The sequence below is a fragment of the Hemicordylus capensis genome, chromosome 3 (assembly GCF_027244095.1).
Source record: "Hemicordylus capensis ecotype Gifberg chromosome 3, rHemCap1.1.pri, whole genome shotgun sequence".
NCBI classification, from domain to species: domain Eukaryota; kingdom Metazoa; phylum Chordata; class Lepidosauria; order Squamata; family Cordylidae; genus Hemicordylus; species Hemicordylus capensis.
Genome location: NC_069659.1, coordinates 235,923,996 through 235,942,921, shown reverse-complemented (window position 1 = coordinate 235,942,921; position 18,926 = coordinate 235,923,996). Strand labels below are relative to the sequence as shown.

Genomic DNA, 18,926 nt, shown 5'->3' with positions numbered 1-18,926 from the left:
CATTTTTTTAAAAAAACAAATGACCCACAAAATGGCTCCTCTCTTCAAAATGGTGAACCCACAGATACACAGAACCAACCCTTTGTGAATGTTCCCCGCCCCCCACACATATGCTGAGGTCAAATGTCAGTTACCTGACTGCAGATACACAGAACCACAGATGTTGGATCTGCAAATGGCAAGGTTTGCGTGTGTGTAGATCAGACTCTGGGGTGGAAGAGGGTGGGAAACCACTGTCAACAACTATTCTGACAACTCTGTTGGTGAGAGACTGCTTAGCTGAAATGAATGAGAGTCTGCCAGAGCACAGTTGCTCACTTGTGCTAGACACATTTGTTTTAATGGAGATTGTACAGCGGACATTCCTGGTGGCTTGAGTCCCTTCTGTCAGTCTTCATCTCTCTTATTGCTTCATCTCTTCTTTTCCCTTGTGCCTCAGAGCAGTTTTGCTGGGACTTAGTAGCACTTTTGGAGGGCCACCCCAAAAGTAGCTGCCTTATAGCACTAAAAGGGGCCTTTTGTGTGACTGTGTGTTTTGTGTGGCTTTAAATAGTTCTCGAGCTGGGGCCACTTTAATCCTGTGGGATTGAGTGCATTAAAGCAGATCTTCCATGTGGTGTTTGCGGCGTTCTCATTGGCGAAAAGAACAAAGTGCTATGTTTGGCCAGCTGGAGAAACGAGCCCTCTAAAGCAGAGTTGGGGCCTGTGGGATTTTTGAAAGAGTGTTGTTTGCATGTCATTGTGTTACTGATGGGGTGGGGTGGAGGGATGTTCATCATTGGCTCGCAGTGAGCAGCATCCATGTTGGCACTGAAAGAGGCTCATTCCCTGAATGGCTGGAACATTGCTCTCTGTGTGGCCCACCCGCTCTGCCGCTTGCTGTGCGAACACAAACAAGGCGCACGTTTTTGCACCCTTATTAGAAATAAGCCCCCAGTCCCCCGGCAGAGTTGGCAAGTTGGTCCCCAAGCACACGCGGAGTGTGAAGTGCGATCGGTCAGGAGGAAGATCGTCAGCTTAAATGTCAGTGAACAGGAACCTCGGAGGCCAGACGCTTCTCCCCCAGGGACTGCGCTGGATGGAAACCGGCGGCACTCTCTGGGGTTCAGGCTGACACTCCTCTGCTCTGTGCTTTCATCCCTTGGCTTTCAGAAGCAGAGCAGCGAGCCAGGGTGCTGTTTCCTCCAGCTGTTAGGAAGCTCATCTGGAGCCAAACGGGTGGGAACGTCATAAACTGTGAATGTGATAGGAAGAGAAGCCGGTCTTGTTGGGAAATGTCAAGCTCCTAGATCCTCCAGCAGCTGCTTTTTCGTTTTCGTTTGGTGGGCTGCGGGGCTGCTTTGAGAAGGGAGCTCAAGGTGATGGGTCAACACTGCAGCTCCAACCCCTTCAAGTGGCCTTTCCCTGCCTCCCCCTTTCTGTTGCTACATGTCTTACTTCCTTTATACCTGCTGTGCCTCTAGGTTGGCAACAAGAAAGGGAGGGGTGACAGTTCACATTCTGTGGGGCCACCTTTGGGCCATGGACCCTTACTTGGGATTTCCAGTGCAGAATTTCAAACTTCGCATGCCTAAGGTTCATTTCCACAGGGGAGTTTGAATCCTGGGACACATGAGCATCAGTGTTCAGCCTTTCACAGGGATGAGTCTATGCTTCATCTTAAATAAGTGCATCAGTCAAAATTCTGTGCTAAGGAAAGCTCAATCTCACGACCTGTATCCATTAAGCACATTTGCATAATGTATGTTGCTTCTTCTAGTGTGGCACTGAAGGAACCCAGGCTTAGGATTATTGGCAGGATAACATAAAGGTAAAGTGTGCCGTCGAGTTGATGTCGACTCCTGGCGCCCACAGTGCCCTGTGGTTGTCTTTGGTAGAGTACAGGAGGGGTTTATCATTCCCCCATAGTATGAGATCATGCCTGTCAGCATCTTCCTATATTGCTGCTGCCCAATATAGGTGTTTTCCATAGTCTGGGAAGCATACCAGTGGGGATTTGCCATTAGGTGGCTATTGGCTTGACATACTGAGGAAAAATTACTCAAAGTAGTACCATTCAAATGAAAAGGACGAGACCATGGGACTCCTTTGAGCAATTTTCTTCACTATGTCAGCCACTAAGTCCTCCGCTGAGCCTTCCCTTGTGTAGATTCTGAGAGCTGGTCAAGCATTGCCTGCCCATTTTAAGCCCATCTTTACAGCTAGTTTGTGTCTGTAAGCAAATCAACAAAAAAAACCCACCACATGAAAACATCTCTGGATGCTGAATCCTGCATCCAGAACCAAATTCTGGAATAGTGGAATCAAAATAATATAGACATCCCTTCTTACACTTTACATCTTTTGCATTTTTTGAGGGAATCCAGAGGTAACTTTTTAATGCGCTCTCTCTCTCTCTCTCTCTCTCTCTCCTGTTTTTCCATCCCCCACCCCCCATCTGTTTTCAGTGCTGGACAAGAGCCTGGTGGCCAGTTGCAAAGACTCCATTGGTTGGATGTTTTCCAAGCTGGACACAAACAGTGACCTTTTCCTGGACCAGACAGAGCTGGCAGCCATCAACCTGGACAAGTACGAGATTTGCATCCGGCCTTTCTTCAACTCCTGCGACACCTATAAGGATGGGCGTGTCTCCACTGCAGAGTGGTGCTTCTGCTTCTGGAGAGAAAGTGCGTCACCACCACAAGGTTTCCTTTAGAGACAGCTCTACTGTCTTGGGTGTTAGCTCCTCTCCATCAGTAGTACTGCCGTTCCATATGGAGTGCTAATCATTAGAGTAGATGCTCAGAGACATACACTGACAAGTCAACCGCATGCTTCTCCCACTCATTCAGTGATGGCACTGCTGCTGCCAGATTTGAGGGAACTAAGCTAAGGGCTCCTTGGCTTACACATTCGTCATGGGTTGCTGCCAAGCTGAAGCTCATAATAACAATAGTGATAAAATAACTACGATGCATATAGTGCTTTTTCCTAAATGCTTGGAGCCCTTTGTATATGTTATTTCAGTAGTCCGTACAACTGCCTTGTAAGGTAGACTATTGCTATTTGTCCTCATATTATAGACTGGGTGAGCAGGGAGGGATGAAAGAGAGGGGCTGTCTTCTCAATGAGTTGAGATTTGAACTGGTTTGACAATGGATGCCCTGTCTGCTTTGGGTGTTGCAGAACCTCCGTGTCTTGTGGAGCTGGAAAGGATCCAGATCCAGGAAGCAGCAAAAAAGAAACCTGGTGAGTCATGCAGTGTGAAGATAAATATGTTGGGGATTTGTAGGAGAGGGAGGAGAAGTTCTTGTTCTCCTCTGACATTTTCAAGGGCTGGTATGGTCTCAGTGCCAGAACTCAGCTATATACCAGAAGCCTTGGTTTAATCAATTAATACTTAGTGTGTGTGTGGTGGAGATACTATGCAGTGTTTCCATCTGCCTCTTAATGGAACATGTGCGCAGTTGTGCAAGATGCAAGAATTGCACGAATGCAGCTACATAGTGGGCATAGTGGCCACTGGAAATCATGGCTGTCTGTCATGCAATGGTACTTGCGCAATTCTTGCACCTTGCACAAGAGTGCTCTTTCACAACTGTGCGCAGGGTCTGTTAAAAGGCAGACGAAACATACGTGTGTGCGTGTGTGTGTGAGACAGTGTATTTCAAGGGTGTGAATTGCCTCACATACATCATTTCTGCAGAACTTAGAACAGTCCTCTAAGGTAGGTCAGAGTTGTTATATCCAGATTGCAGATGGGACAGCATGTGGGGTGCTGAAGCTGAGAGAGAGCATCTTGCCTGTCACTAAGTAGACCTGGCTCACAACTCACACACACATGGACAATCTGGCTCACAATGCATACTCTTAGGGCCAAACTAGACCTCATTTCAATTGCAGCAATCCTTTTGTGCTCCAGGACACACACATGGCCGTATGACCCACAGAGCCATATCTTCTTGTTGATCTCTCCATGCATGATCTGCACCTCTCCACACTATTCTTGAATGTTTGACCACAGAGTTGTGTGGCCTGAGGTTTTCCTCTGCCATTACCCCTGAGATTTGTATTCCAGCACATTCCGTGCTCCATATTTCATATGCTAGTTGCCACTTCGTTACACCGGTCCCCATCAAGACAGAGAGGCTCTTCCTTCATCATTTTCCTGGGGCAAACTGAATTGGGTACCCAGCCCTTTTCTTTCCTGAACTGCAATGAATGGCCCATCTCAGTTCCTCAGTTCCACCTGCTTTTTCTTACCTTGTTACATCAAAGCACAACCCAGAGTGGACTCGAGTGTCAGTGCCAGATTCATGATTGAGCTTTGTCATATTGTCATTGTAATTTGGGGCACTTCTGTGTCATGACTTTTCTCACCTGTCGCATTCAGACAAATTCTCTTTCCAAACTAGCCCATCAGGTTCCGCCTCTGCATCTCACCCCTGGGTGAATTATTTCCAGCTTTTCAGTGCAGCTTGACAGATCTCAGAGAAACTTTCTTAGGAGGCAGGGAAGGAGTGTGCAGTTGGAAAGAATCAGGGGCATAACGAGGCTGGAGTGGGCCCAGAGACAAAATTTTAAAATGGGCCCCTCGCTGATACACACACACTCACTTCACATTTGACTTGCCTTTGGGGGCCCCCTCGAGGCGTGGGGTCCCCCAGGCAGCCGCCTCCCCTTGCCTAATCGTAGTTATGCCACTGGAAAGAATCATGTCCAAGAGCGATAAAAGTGAGAGAAGCTTGCCTTCCTGCGGGGTAACACACATTTCTTTTGCCTCGCGGTCAGCTCTGGTGGGGCAGGTTTTCAAAACAATACGAAAATCTGCCAAACCTATTTCGCCAGAGGCACAACTAGGATGAATGGTACCCACCACTAGCAATGAACTTTCTTTCAAACTCCATCTGTCTTCAGTCTACGTGAGTTCAGACATGGAGGGTTAAACTACATGTTGCATGATTGGGGCTGCTTGTTTCCATTGAGTAAATAGCAGCTGTGCGGGTGGCCTGATATGAATCAGGATCATGGCATGGGGAACGGCGGGGTATTATCATTTGCCCTCTCCACATTTTGATCCAGCTCAGCTGTCCCCCACAGCTGCTGTTTGCCCCAGGAGGTAAACTCCTCTTGGATGCCAGTGGGAGCTTCCCTTTCAGGCCAACTAACAGGTACAGGGAGCCTGACTGGGACCATGGTGGGGGCAAGGGTTAAAGCCCCCTTCCTCCCACACTGTAGCCCTGATCCAGGCCACCCTGCTGCTGCTGTTTATGCATACTAAATGTGTGTTATTTATTAAGCCTGCTAACCCCAATCAAACACTTAACACATTGTCCGACTTGACCCTCATGCTGGAGGCAGGCAATTTCTCCCCCCCAACAGAGGAAAGAGGTACAATGGAGGCATTGTTTCCTAAGATGGGCATACTCATCCCACGAGCATCTTTGTTCGTGGCTTTTAAACCCTGCCAAGCTTGTTTGACGAGAGGCAGTTGTGGGACAAAAGAAATAATAATGTACACTACAGAAATCACACGTCCGTGACAGCAGTAGGCACTAGAAAGGAGATGATCACAGGGTTTTAAAATGTGCACACTGTGTGAAGCACTGGCACGCAGAAATGTTTTTCCAGCACCCTTCTCCCATGGGAGCTGTAACATTTACATTGGCATGGTCTAAACAAACCAACAAAAAAGACCATAGGAGCCAGTTCAGGTGATACAGTGAACTGGCCACCATAAATACATTGGGAGGGGGGGCATAGGTGCACATGACTCCATCCCCACCTGTTGTACCATCACCTAATCGTATGGGGCAGAGGTGCAGACAGACAGAAAGACTGAGGAGCAACTTCTCATTTACATTTTTTGGAGGGAGAGGGAAGACTCTTGGTTGGGGAGAAAAATATATTTTGGGAAGTGAAGATATTGCTTATTTGGTAGGGCTGCCATATGGAAAAGAGGACAGGTCCCCTGTACCTTTAAGGGATGCACAGAAGAGGGAATTTCAGAAGGTGTCACTTGTTATGCTGTAGAAGGAAAGGCTGCACCAGCTGAAATTCCCTTTGATGTGCATTTCTTAAAGGTACAAGAGACTTTTACCATATGGCAGGCCTATTATTGGCTTTAGTTGAGTGGGGGAAATGTCAGTAAAATGAGGAGGGGAACTCAAATGCTTAGGGCAGAATCTGCCCTCCTGGTTTGGAGGGGCACAATAAAGTAGTATCTGAACTGTGCATAGAGGGATGGTTTGGACCACTCCCCATTGCGATTAGATGACAGTGCACTGCTCCTCCCCCACATCTTTTCATTGGCCAGCTCAGAGTATTGTTTGAATTGGTCCTTAGAGAGTTGGGAACAAGCTGAATAAAGCAGCAGATATGTTAGAAGAACAGCCTCAAAGCCGAGGGACTGACATTTTATGAAATACGGGACATCAAAACTACAAGCACGATACTTGTCCTTCATGTGCTATTATACAAGACACATAAATCTGATTCCTAGCCTTATTTTCACAATCCCTTTTATTTGTGTGGGAGGGGTGTGAAGAGCTCTGGAGGAATCATATCTAATTACAGTGACCTGAAGATTTTGTGTGAAGCAATCAGGGTCCCCCCCCCTTTCTGAACACACAAGAGCCCAGCATTCAAAGGCTGACCTCTCAGAAATCTGTTAGAAGAACATAATTAGGCAGATCTAGTACAGCCATAAGGCCTGATTCATTCATGTGGGGTAGCCATTCCTAATGCAGCCTCATGAGTCAGTCACATAGTAAACCATTTTTGTGAGCAGATCCCTGAACAGTTTGGGCAGATTTTAACCACATTAATGCAACTTCTCATTTTCCAGAGGAGTGGGGTGGAAGTGGTTTGGCACTGGGTGCCCACATTTATACCACCCATATTTATATCAGTTCATTAATGGTATGCCGTTCAGTAACCATAGCCCACATGATGTACAGTGCTACTGAGGTGTGGGGCTGGGTTGTGGGGCTGTTGCTGACTTCAAAGGCAGCACTGGAGCTGTTAAGAACCAGCTTTCCCAGACAGCAGGCTTTATTACAGGTTTTCTACAAGGCTTTACTGTGAGTTCAAAGTTGCCCCCCCCCAAACAATGCAAAAAGTGGATTTTTTTAACCCCAGATATAAGTCGGGCTACACTAACGCCCGATTAAAAAAACCCAATTGTGTGTGAAGTGCTCCCCGATAGATCGCAGGAACTTTGGGGTAAATTTGGCCGATATGTGAATGCACACCTCTATTCCGGAGGAGATGCGAACTAAAAGCCGGGTGTGAAAAACTTCCTGGTGACTGCACAAGCAGTGCTACTGCAGATTTCCCCATTCAGGGCAACAAGGAAATCTGCAGTGACCCTGTTTGCTCAACAGCCAGTTCTTAACAGTCCTGATGCTGCCTTTGAAGTCTGCGATAGCCCCACAACACAGGCCCATGAGTTTCTGTAAACTTGTTTAACAATGTTGAAAAGTAAAAGTTCCCCATCCCAACCCCATTTTTCACATTGCCGGGGCGGGGGGGGGGGACCCACCAATGGATAGACTTAACAATACAAACTGGAAAGGTTACAGAACACGAGGGAGGTCTAAAATCACATATGCAACAATAGAGAGAGAAGAATATCACAGGTCCTTAGCGGAGGAGAGCTAGTCTTGTGGTAGCGAGCATGAATGGTCTCGTTTGCTCTTCAGGGTCTGCCCTGGGTTGCATTTGGATGAGTGACTGCATGTGAGCACTGTCTGCTGATATCCCCCTTGGGGGATCGGGCTGCAGCTCAATGTAAGAGCATCTACTTGCATGCAGAAGGGCCCAGGTTCACTCCCTAGCATCTGTAGATAGGACAAGATTTTTATAGGACAAGATTTTTTTATTGAACCAACAAACTACCAAAGCATACAGTACGTTTCCAAAGCACAATAATATACAAAGTGGTTGTTTGTACATGATATATCTACAAAGATTTACACACAGGGATTTGGAAACCCACAAGGTTATGAGGTATATGCAGGTAGTACTGTAACTTGGGGGTGGGGGATTACAAGGCACATCAGGTAATCGGTGGTGTGGGTTACGTCCAACGTCCATTTCCATAATTTGTCCCATTGCTGTTTAGAAGAGATACTCTTGTCTTTTTGCACATAACCATATAAACTTTTCCAGAAGAGATTTACTGTCTCATCTGCGTGAACCTCTTGGTCACGTCTTCCCTCCCTGTTCCTATGCACGAGCATTGCATAAATGACATACAGGTTTACTAACCTGATTACGAGAAGGGGAACGTTCCAGTTCTCTAGTATGAGGGCACCCGTTCCATCCCTTTTCCTTGAAGGTTTCTTTCTGGGACCTCGAAAAGAGGTTCTATCGCTCAAACCCGAGGTTAGTTCTTCCCAAGTCTGTTTTTCCAAATCAGGCCACTCTAACAGCTTGCTTACTCCCTGCCACACTCTTTTGGCTACCACACACTCTTTTAAGAAATGTGAGTGGGTTTCCCTGAATGTTTTGCCTAGCTCACTAGCTTTCTGTTTGCAGGTGATTTTAGGACACTCTTGCTCGTCCTCTGGGAGCCATGGCTTAGCTGCATTAAGTGGCAGTACTTGGTGGTATAAGCGCCACCTTGTTTCCCATAAATGGAAAGGGACTTTTTTCTCCTTAAAGAGAGTGATAGGGTGATCGGGTTGCAACAAGTACTGTGAGGTGCGGTGTTTGTAGCGTTTACGTTCTAAATCCGGTTTTTTAAAACCCACTTCTAGAATCTCTCCATAAATCGTTTTCCTTAGCTGCTTAACTGAGGAGGATCCTTTAAATAGATCCGGTTCAACCTTCCATTTTTTAAGTGTGAATAACAAATCTCTCAAGTAGTCCGGGTGTTCTCTTTTTAATACTTGTGTGATATTACCATTGAAAGATCCTTTCCCCCACCATGTTACGCCCCATGCTGACTTGCGCCAATGCAGAGCGAAAAGCGAGACCCAGGTTTTTTGCGAGAGGTTGGAAATATTATGGACATTCACAAAAATTCAGTTTCCAAAATTGTAGGACATGAATTCAGTTACAAAATAGGGTTGCAGGGCAGGTAGGGCTAGGCCTCCCCGCTCAACCTCCTTAAATGCTACCGCATGGGCCAAAAGGAAGGACACTGTGTGCCATACTAGACGGAAGATCTGGCTTTCAGCTCTCCGAAGGAGATTGAGCGGGGGTGGATAGACTACCGCCAGGTTATGCACCAGGGGTATCAGGTAAGTCCAGATATAAACCGCTTTCTGGTACATGGCAAGTCTCCATTTTTTCCACATGGTGATTTTAAGCATTACCTTTTCTTCCCAATCTGTCCAATTCCCGCCCCCCGCCTGAAACCTGGGAGAGCTGCTGCCAGTCACTGTAGGCGATACTGAGCTAAATGGACTAATGGTCTGACTTGGTAGAAGGCCGCTCTGGGAGGAGCAGAAGGTTCCAAGTTCCCTCCCTGGCTTCTCCAAAATAGGGCTGAGAGAGATTCCTGCCTGCAACCTTGGAGAAGCTGCTGCCAGTCTGTGAAGACAATACTGAGCTAGATAGACCAATGGTCTGACTCAGTATATGGCAGCTTCCTATGTTGTTGTGTTCCTAAGGCAGCTTCCTATGTTCCTGGGTGCCATTCATAGAACTTATACCATCATTTTTGTATTTTTTAAACAATGGTCTAAGAACATTTCCTCTCCCACTTTCTTATGGTTAAACTTAGCTCCCTGAGATCAGGTGTCTGTTTGGCCATTTACTGAATAAGCATATTTTTGAAATTAGTTCAGAACATGATCCGCTGGCCTAATGGTTCCCTCTAACAGGGATTCCCAGATGTTGTTGACTACAACTCCCAGCATCCCCAGCTGCAATGGCCTTTGGCTGAGGATTATGGGAGTTGTAGTCAACAACACCTAGGAAATCCTGTTAGAGGGAACGCTGCCCAGTGCCCTTACAACTTGTTCTTATTCAGGGGGTACCTTTCTTTAAATTCTTTGTTAAGATAATGGATGCAACTGTTGTATCTAAGTTGTTCTCATTGGCCCAGTTTTCAATGGCACGGTGTTGCTGGTTTTGTATCTTAGGGGTCTTCATTCCCAGCTGTGATGAGGATGGGTACTACCGAAAGATGCAGTGTGACCCAAGCAGTGGGGAGTGTTGGTGTGTTGACCATCTTGGCATGGAGCTAACAGGAACAAGAATGCATGGGAATCCAGACTGTGGTAAGGAAAGTGAAGCATAAAAAGATAGAATAATGGTGGGAGAAGTGGAGAGGAATAGATAAATATGTTCCATTGAGAAATGGGTGAGCTATGACTTCAGTGCTCTGCTTGGAAGGTGAAGGAGGCAAGCAAGAAATAGTGTAAGGAAAAGGCATAGGAAAGCTCAATGGCTGCCATGATGAGGAAAATTACTGTACCCAAAGTAACCCCATTGAAATTAAAAGGCCATATTAGGCAATGGGACTACTTTGAGTACTTTTCCTCTTCATATTAGCGAATGCTTTTTGCTATGAGGGTTTAGTGAATCAACAAGAATTGGTTATTATGCTTTATGTGTCATTTCATGTTCCCCTTTCCCTGATCAGTGAGAGATTCAAAGCAGCCTTACAAGATCAGATTACTTTGGAGGAGAGAGCATTGCAGACTCATGGCATCTTTTGTAATTGCTTATTTTAAAAGTGTGCCGTCAAATTGATTTTGGCTCCTGGCGCCCACAGAGCCCTGTGGTTGTCTTTGGTAGAATACAGCAGGGGTTTACCATTGCCTCCTCCCACGCAGTAAAAGATGATGCCTTTCAGTATCTTCCTATATCGCTGCTGCCCGATATAGGTGTTTCCCATAGTCTGCGAAACATACCAGCAGGGATTCAAACCAGCAACCTTCTGCTTGTTAGTCAAGTATTTCCCCGCTGCGCCACTTAAGGTAGGCCTGTTCATATTTAAGGATGTGCAAAGGGATGTCCAAATAGTTACGAGGTTGAATTGATTCAACTCAGATTTGGTTGATCTGAATAATTCAGCCTTGAAATGAATCTGCCCTGGTACCCCTGGCCAAAATAGAATTCGAATCAAATCAATTCGAGATTAGAGTTTCCCTTAGTCATTGCCATTTAATCATGTCCCTCTGAGCTTCTCTGCTGTGGCACTCAAGTGATTTTTAAGGGATTTTTTAGTTTTAAGTGATTTTGTATTTTTCTGCCATGGGGAATAGTGGGGATTCAAAGTGGCCCCATTATTCCCCATGGGTAGTGCCTAGATACTCCAGAGTGGTTTAGGGGGTATGGCCCCATAGGTGCCACCTACTACCCAACCCGCAAGGCAGTGGTGCATTCGGGTGATTTATAAGGAATGTTTTAGTTTTAAGTAAGTTTGTATTTTTTTCCCCTGCCATAGGGAATAATGGGGTTTTGAAGCAACCCCATTATTCCCCATGGGTAGTGCCTAGATACTCCATAGTGAGTATGGGGGTAGGGCAATAAGGGTGCCAAGTACCACCCGAGGCAGTGGCATAGTTGAGTAATTTTATGGAAATTTTTATGTATTTTAAATTATGTGGTGTTAACTAACTTTTTCTCATAACGAATCCCTATGTAGAAGTAATGTAACATCTGGAAGTCTGAACACATTCGATTGATGTACAACTCTGACATTACATTGCTTCTTCATAGGCATTTATTATGAAAAAAAGTTAGTTTTCCCATTCTAAGATTCTAATATACATAAAATTCCCTAAAAATCACCAGGGTTCCCTTGTGTGTTGGGTGGTAGTTGGCACTCATAGTGCTCTACCCCCAACCAGCTTTTGAGCACCTAGGCACTACCCACAGGAAATAATGGGGCCGCTTTGAATCCCCATTATTCCCTATGGCAGAGAAAATACAAAATCATTTAAAACTAAACAAAATCCTAAAAAATAAACCATTTGCCTGATCGCTTTGTGTTATGGGTGGTAGGCAGCACCCATGGCACCCTGCCACCCAACCCACCTAGCTGCCCCCTAGCCCATTCAAATTGAATTCAAATCGATTTGAATCTACCCTGATTCGAGAGCAGCAGATTCGAGTTTGCATCAAATCAGCCTGATTTGATGCAAACTCAAATCAAATGCAAAAATTGTTTTGTGCACATCCCTACTTATTTTCAAAGTCTAAGTTAAGAAGATATTGCAGGAGTGCAGAAACAAGCACACAGACAAGCCATGCCGGTCTCCCAAACCTTAGGATCCTGGAATCCAAAAAGTGCTATATCTTTAACCAACATTGCCCCTCCCCACCAAAAAAACCCCTGGCTCCATCTCACTGGCTGCTTGTGACTGAACGGTATATTCCACAGTAGATTGAGTCAAGAGGAGATTTATTGCCCGTTAGTGCCATAGTCCTCCATCAACAATCAGGCCACACCAAGTCCCATTTCTGAATAACAGAACAGCACTGCTCATGGCAGCTCCGTCTCTGCCAGAGTCAGAATTTATGGCCAGCAGCTCCCACTACAATAATTCAATGGATACCGCAGAATGTAACTTCTCACATTCAGCAGTTCTGAAGTGAAGTGAATCAGTATTACGTTTTCCTACCAGTGCCTCTCGTGTTCTTTGTTGCTGCAGACGACATTGTCGGGTTCTCTGGGGACTTTGGGAGCGGCGTTGGCTGGGAAGACGAGGAAGAGAAAGAGACTGAGGAGGCCGGCGAGGAGGCCGAAGAGGAGGAGGGAGAGGCAGGAGAGGCAGACGACGGAGGCTACATCTGGTAGACACACCTAAGAGCACAGTTTGGTCAGGATGCTGGCTGTAGGGCTGGGAGACAGCAGGCAACACTCGAAGGAGAGGAACAGCTTAACAAGATGATCAGGAAACACAGTTGAATGTAACTAACTATGGCAGAACATGTGTGAATGTGTGTGCGCATGTGCGTGTGTGTGAGCTCACCTGGGTGAGTCGATTCTCTTTACATGCCTGTGGGGATGATCTGCTTTCTCCCAGCTTAGCAGAGATCAAAGCTGTAGCAAAACAAACTGTGGCGGCGGGCGGGGGGGAGTACTCTGCACTCTAGGTTCAGGTGTGTGTGTGTGTTTTGTTTTATTTTTAAATTGTCGGTGTCACCTTTCAGCTCCTAGCCATATCTGCAAGGTGTCAGAAATGCATATACCTGCCCCCTCTTCATAGCAATAGCTGTGGTACCCAGCAACATCCTCCAGTAACTGCTGCACTGTTAGATGAACACCCTGGTGCAGCAAATTGCCACTGGCATTTTGCAGTCACACTCTGTACAGACAGCCAGGGGAGCTGCTGAGCGTTCCCGTGTCTCCATTACAGCAGAGAGAGCGAGGGTGGACACCAAGACGAGGGGCTAGGAGCAGCTCCTCCTAAATGACAATTCAAGGACCACGGCAGGCTAAGCCAGGCAGCATATTGCTGGTACAGAATGCAGCTCAGCAGCTAACACATCAACGATCATTTCAGAGGCATCGAAGGATGTGCAAGACCTTGCCTTCCTGGAATATCCTCTTTTGGCAGACGGGGTATTGCAGTGCTTAGTTAACAGCTGACTTGTGCTCACCTCTGATGGACTCAAGCCTGCCTATTAGAGGGCTCTTAGGAAGGGACTTTTGAACTTGTCATCTCTCAAAATTATCTCTGGTTGCTTTTCATGTAATGGATGTGCCAGTTAGGCCTGTGGAACAAAGCATTTCCTAGTTGCCTCGAAATGCCCTGATGGGGAGACCGAGGAATTCTGCTATAGAGCTGGCTGAGAATGTTAGTTAAAAGAAGGAGGAATAAGACTATTGACTAAGACAAAGAGGCAGGGGAGCTGAAGGCCTAGGCAGCCCCACAGTTTCCCCAAACTGAAAAAGAAACCATCACCCATCTGACAGTGAAACAGCCGTCCCAACAGCTCTGCTTCTAAATGATCCCAGATTGTATTGCATGTTTGCTATTGTGTTGGCCTGTTTCTAGAGAGAGCTGCTTCGTACACCCAGGACTTTCTTTTAGTATTATTTTCCAAGCCAGTGGGATTTATGCTTTTCACCTGGACAGGGTTTAATCACCACGATAAATTTAAATTCTCATTTGGGAGACAACTTCCCCCCTTCCATTGCATTTGGATCCACTTAGTGCTTTGTGGGAACCACAAGCATATATTGTGTGGATTGCAAACCTATGTGCATTGCAGACATGGATCTGCTAGTACAACATAGACAGATGGTGGGTGCTTGTGTGCGTGTGTGCGTGTACATGTATGTATGTGGAGAATGGGGGTAGCCAGCTTGGCTTCCATTGAGCATTCTAGAGCTTACGCAAAACTGAGCTTCCTGTAGAGCCATTGAGGCTTGAAATGCTACTGCATATCCTTTAAAAATATACAAACTAATAATTGATTTTTAAGCGAGCTAACCTCCCAGTAAGCCCAGCCACATGCTTGCAGTGGTGCCATAACGGAGAACACTGACGTAGTCCAGCTGTGATAATACATGCGCCTTGCTGTGTTGAAAACTCTACCTTCCTTCTTGCCCAGTCTTACTTTTTCTATATGCCTCTGTCTACACACACACACACACACACACACACACACACACACACACACACACACCCCGCACAGACCTTCTTTCTTTCGCTGTTGCTCTTCCTCTGCAGAGAGAATAATCAATCATCACTGAGGGAGACTTGAACATGTCACTACCAGAAGGGGGTGACCTTCTCTGTCAATGCCCTACGGGAAATATTATCTTAGGGAGTGTGGTTTTCTATCCTTTTTCCTCCCTGCTCTTTCTCCTGCTAAGAGTTATTTTGCATCTTGTTGATCTGTGCCCGAGCTTTGGTTTCTGGAAGCCCAGCACCCACCCACCCCGGTTGAGATCTCCACCTCCTCATTTCTTTGTCATTGCCTTTGGAACCCTTTCCCTTCTGTCTGCATCATAGTTGTGTGTCTGGTACTGGGCTTGGTTTCCCAGTTATGCATGTCTAGTAACCTGTAAATACATTTCTCAAATCAAAGAAGCCAATTTGGCTCATTCCACTGTTTGAAGCAGCATCCCAGAATTAATGCAGAGGAAGAGAATTACCAGTCCTTTGGCAGAACTGGAAAAGATCCATGTAAAGGTGTGTTTTGGCTGTGTTAAGAAGCCCCATCATGTATGATTGCTTTTCCTCCCTTCAGCTGCATCAGCTCTGTGGTTGAAGACAGACAGTTGTCCCCACCCCCAGAGTGTTGGTCCATGACAGACAGGCACACAGGGTGACCTGTGGTGTTCACCCTCAGCCCATGAATCATTCTGTTCACAAGTTTTGTGCCTGATTACTGTCAGGATCTGGTCAAAGCTGCTCAAAAACCTGGGACAAAAGGAATGTGCGAGAGCAGTGGCAGTGATGCCCCTACCAGCCCACTTTCAACTATTTCCTATCTCTCGTGCAAGGCTGGTGTTGTAGGTTTTTGAAATGAGACAAAAGCCAGTTTGAGGAGAAGTCAGGAGGACACACAAAAGGGTCTGTTTGTCATAGGTAGCAAAACTTCTCTCAAACAAATTCCATGTCTCTTAAAAACTACTGTCCAGTTGTAATTTTAAAAGGTCGGCGGTGGGGGGGGGAGAGGGGAGGTTTGAAACAAATGTTGCGCTATTTTTTATCACTCTCTAGCACATTCTCTAACTTCTACAGTTGCCAAAGTGGACAAGATTCCATCCAAAGCATCATGGGAGAAACTCGTCACTCTTTGGATACAAAATTATTGATGTCCTTTTTCTACTAGAGTTGCCAACTACTTTCCTAATGGGGCCAGAGAAATTGCACAGGGAAATATTTCACTATTGCTACTGCTTCATGCCTAGAAAAATGTATGTTGGATCTGTTGCATTTCTCCCTATTGCTGTGCAGCTGTCCAAAGATAAAAGAGTACTCCTAACTTCTTTTGCTAGGGACTTGTAGAGTCATGAGAGAGACCAAAGGGTCTCTAAGCATTTGCAGAGTATAGCCAGCCCGCCCACCCCCACCCCGCCCTGGCCATCACAAGCAGGTCTTCCTCATATGTGAGATGGTGGGTAGGTTTTTCAAGTCAGATTTGGGAGCGGTCTTGAGTTCTAGGGTCTTCCCTTTCTAGAAAGAAACCACTGCACAGGGGCTTCAATGAGGAAAGGAGTCAGCAATCCTGGTCTCTACTCGAACTTAATTAAGACAGAATCAATTAACACCGCTTTTGAAAGCCTTGCTCTCTTTCTCCATGCCAACAAGTTTGTCTTGACTTGTAAATAAGGAAGCAACACATTACATACACACTCAGCCCCTTCCTTTTCACAGCTTTGCTTTCCACAGTGCACTCACCCTTCAGTGTTGTGTTGTTTTCAGTAAGAGCAGGAACCATCTAACCAGCCTGGGAACTCAACACCAGATAGAACTTTAGGGGGAAAAGACTCTCTCTTTTCCCAAGGGAACAGGATAGGATATCATCACCATGCCAAGCAACAGTTCCATCACTGGAGCTCCACATAGCAAGCAGCTCTGACAGTTTAACCAGCATATGTCTTCTTTTGTGCTGGCGAAAAGGGAGAAGAAGCAGGAGAGGAAGCATTTTATCTTACTATTAGGATCAGTGCAATGGCAAAATTGGTTGGCTGGAACATCAGACTGCATTGCCATAAAGCCTTTTAAAAATATATATTAAACTCAGTCTTAATGTTAGGTAGCAGATGATTTTTGAGTTTGCCTCCTTTTTAAACAAGCATCGTGCAAAGATGGAACAGTGGGCAGATTGTCTTTTGCCTAGCTAACTGGCCCGAGTAGCCACCCTAATGACGGGTGGTACTCTTCTTTGCTTGACTACCTTATGCATTTTTAGGGGTACCCTGAAAGAAGAACATGTATAGGCGCACACTTAGAAGTGTGAATGAAGAATATATTTGCAACACATCTCATACAGGTGAACTTATCTGGGAACTGTGATTGGCTGCAGCTTCCTGTTGGGCACAACTTTAGTAGCAGATTTGGGTTGGCCTCTGCTTAATTTGTGAAATGGCCTAAAGAGCTAGGAAGCTGCTTGCTCAGGCCACAGATGGGCAAGAAATGGCCTTGCACTGGAATATCCTGGCTAATGAGCATGGCATAAATGGATATATGTGGAGAGACTACCCTTAGAGGGGTATAGAGTACAGAGCACTTGTACCAGTTATGGTTTTCCATAAGCAAGGATTTCCTTACCTTTACCTGCATCCATTCTGGGGGAACATTGGAGAAGAAGGGAGTGGAACTTCCTTCCTCTCCAGAGTGTACCCAGAAAGGGATCAATGGCCTCTATGAAGGGGGGGAAAGGTAACTGCTGCTAGTGTCAGCAGTGAGGTTCTAAAACTACAGCTGATCATCTTGAAAACTATTTCCTCCAAAGGTCCTTCTCCCATATTCAGAAATGACTTTTCATTTTTAAGCATAGGGCATAGACTGCAATTCTTGAACCTCCTTCTCTAAAGTTGACCTTCAGTCTGGATCAGATGGCTACCTGGATGCTTTTGCCCTCTTTAGTGCAACTATTCCAGAACATGCGGTTTAAGGACTGCAACCTAAAATTACAGATCTAAGCAGATTTCAAGTAGAAATTAAATGCATGAGAACGTACATATCTAGCACTAGTTGTGTGCCATACCGAGTGGACCAGGATGAGGGTGGGGTGCACATCCCAATCTGTATCAAAAGATGCACCCAGTCAATTCAGCCAGGTTCAGATGTGCACTGAAAGACAGGTGCAGTGCAAATCTAGATCTGCATCCTCATTGGCTACAGGGTGTAAACCAGCTTCTCATGTAGGTCTTCCTTACAGGATGGGGGCAACTGTGTTTGGGACTGGGGTGTTCACAAATGAGCGGCTTCTGAAATCTGTGCTACGCCCAAACACACCTCTTCTCTGCTTTTGCATTGAAACCTTAAAATAGATCATTTCTACACTCCTTGTCACAAGCCTCCAAATCTGTCCTCTCGTAATGAAACAAAAGTAGATCTGTATATTCTGGTCTATTTATTAACCCTTTCTCTCTCCTCTTGACTGGATCTCAGCTCAGTGTTGATGGAAAGACTGTGTATATTAAAACCACCAGTAGATAAGTATTTTAAAGGTGTTTGAAATAAGTTTGATTTTTAAAAAAAGAAACCACAAAATTATATGCTTAATAAACCAGAACTGAGAGAGACGCAAACTTGCCTATAGCCTGAAAACATATTTAAAAAGTCTTATGTGCAATAATAACTTTTGAACTTTAGAGTTAAAATTCGTGTTCAAGTGCTTCGATTTCAGTTTGTATATTTAAGTGCTGCAATTGTATTTCAGTAATTCTAGATGTTTAAAACAAAACCAAGTGTTAGAATGTATGTGTGCATATGATGGGCTCTAGAACCCCGAGGGGACAATCCCACCAAAGCTAAGCCCTTGGGAGTCCCATGACCCCCTCTCTTCTATCTGCCCCCTTGAAACCATCATGGGGTGTTCAAGAGCTCCTCTTTGGTTGGATCTTGCCTCCGGCTTTTCTGGCCCTAGAGCCCCTCTCCCCTTTCTCTCAGCTGTGACACTCCTGTACTACTTCCCTATGACTCCCTGGGGAACCCGTTTCACATTGTCAGTCTCAGCCTAATACTTACTTATTTACTTACTTAACCTAAGGAACCAGGACACACATACACCATTCCCAGAAATGAAATACAACATTATTTTTTAAAAAAGGAATAAAAAATTTATAAACACTCTTCTCTTCATTGTCCTATTCTGTCAGCTGCGGTTTTGTAACGATTGATTGCAGGTTGATTGACAGTGGCGGCGGGAGGCAGAGGGTAATTCTGGTTTCTTTGCTCAGTGATGATTATGTTGAACTGCGTAGCTTGTTTTGTTTTTTAAAGTGCATTGCTCTTTTCTTAAACTGTTAATTATCTTGAGGTTTGGGAAGGAGCAGGAGAGACCTTTTTTTTTTT

General features: G+C 45.6%; 1 protein-coding gene across 1 annotated transcript in view; it reads left to right on the top strand.

The window, feature by feature from the left end:
• SPOCK2 (SPARC (osteonectin), cwcv and kazal like domains proteoglycan 2) overlaps positions 1-18,702 on the top strand; it is a 98,687-nt gene extending 79,985 nt beyond the window's left edge. The window contains exons 7-10 of the mRNA XM_053307418.1: positions 2,448-2,666; positions 3,166-3,228; positions 10,074-10,211; positions 12,594-18,702. Of these exons, the coding sequence (XP_053163393.1) occupies positions 2,448-2,666; positions 3,166-3,228; positions 10,074-10,211; positions 12,594-12,739 (566 nt within the window). The 3' untranslated portion in view covers positions 12,740-18,702. The remainder of the gene's footprint in view (positions 1-2,447; positions 2,667-3,165; positions 3,229-10,073; positions 10,212-12,593) is intronic.
• Positions 18,703-18,926: the final 224 nt, after the last annotated feature.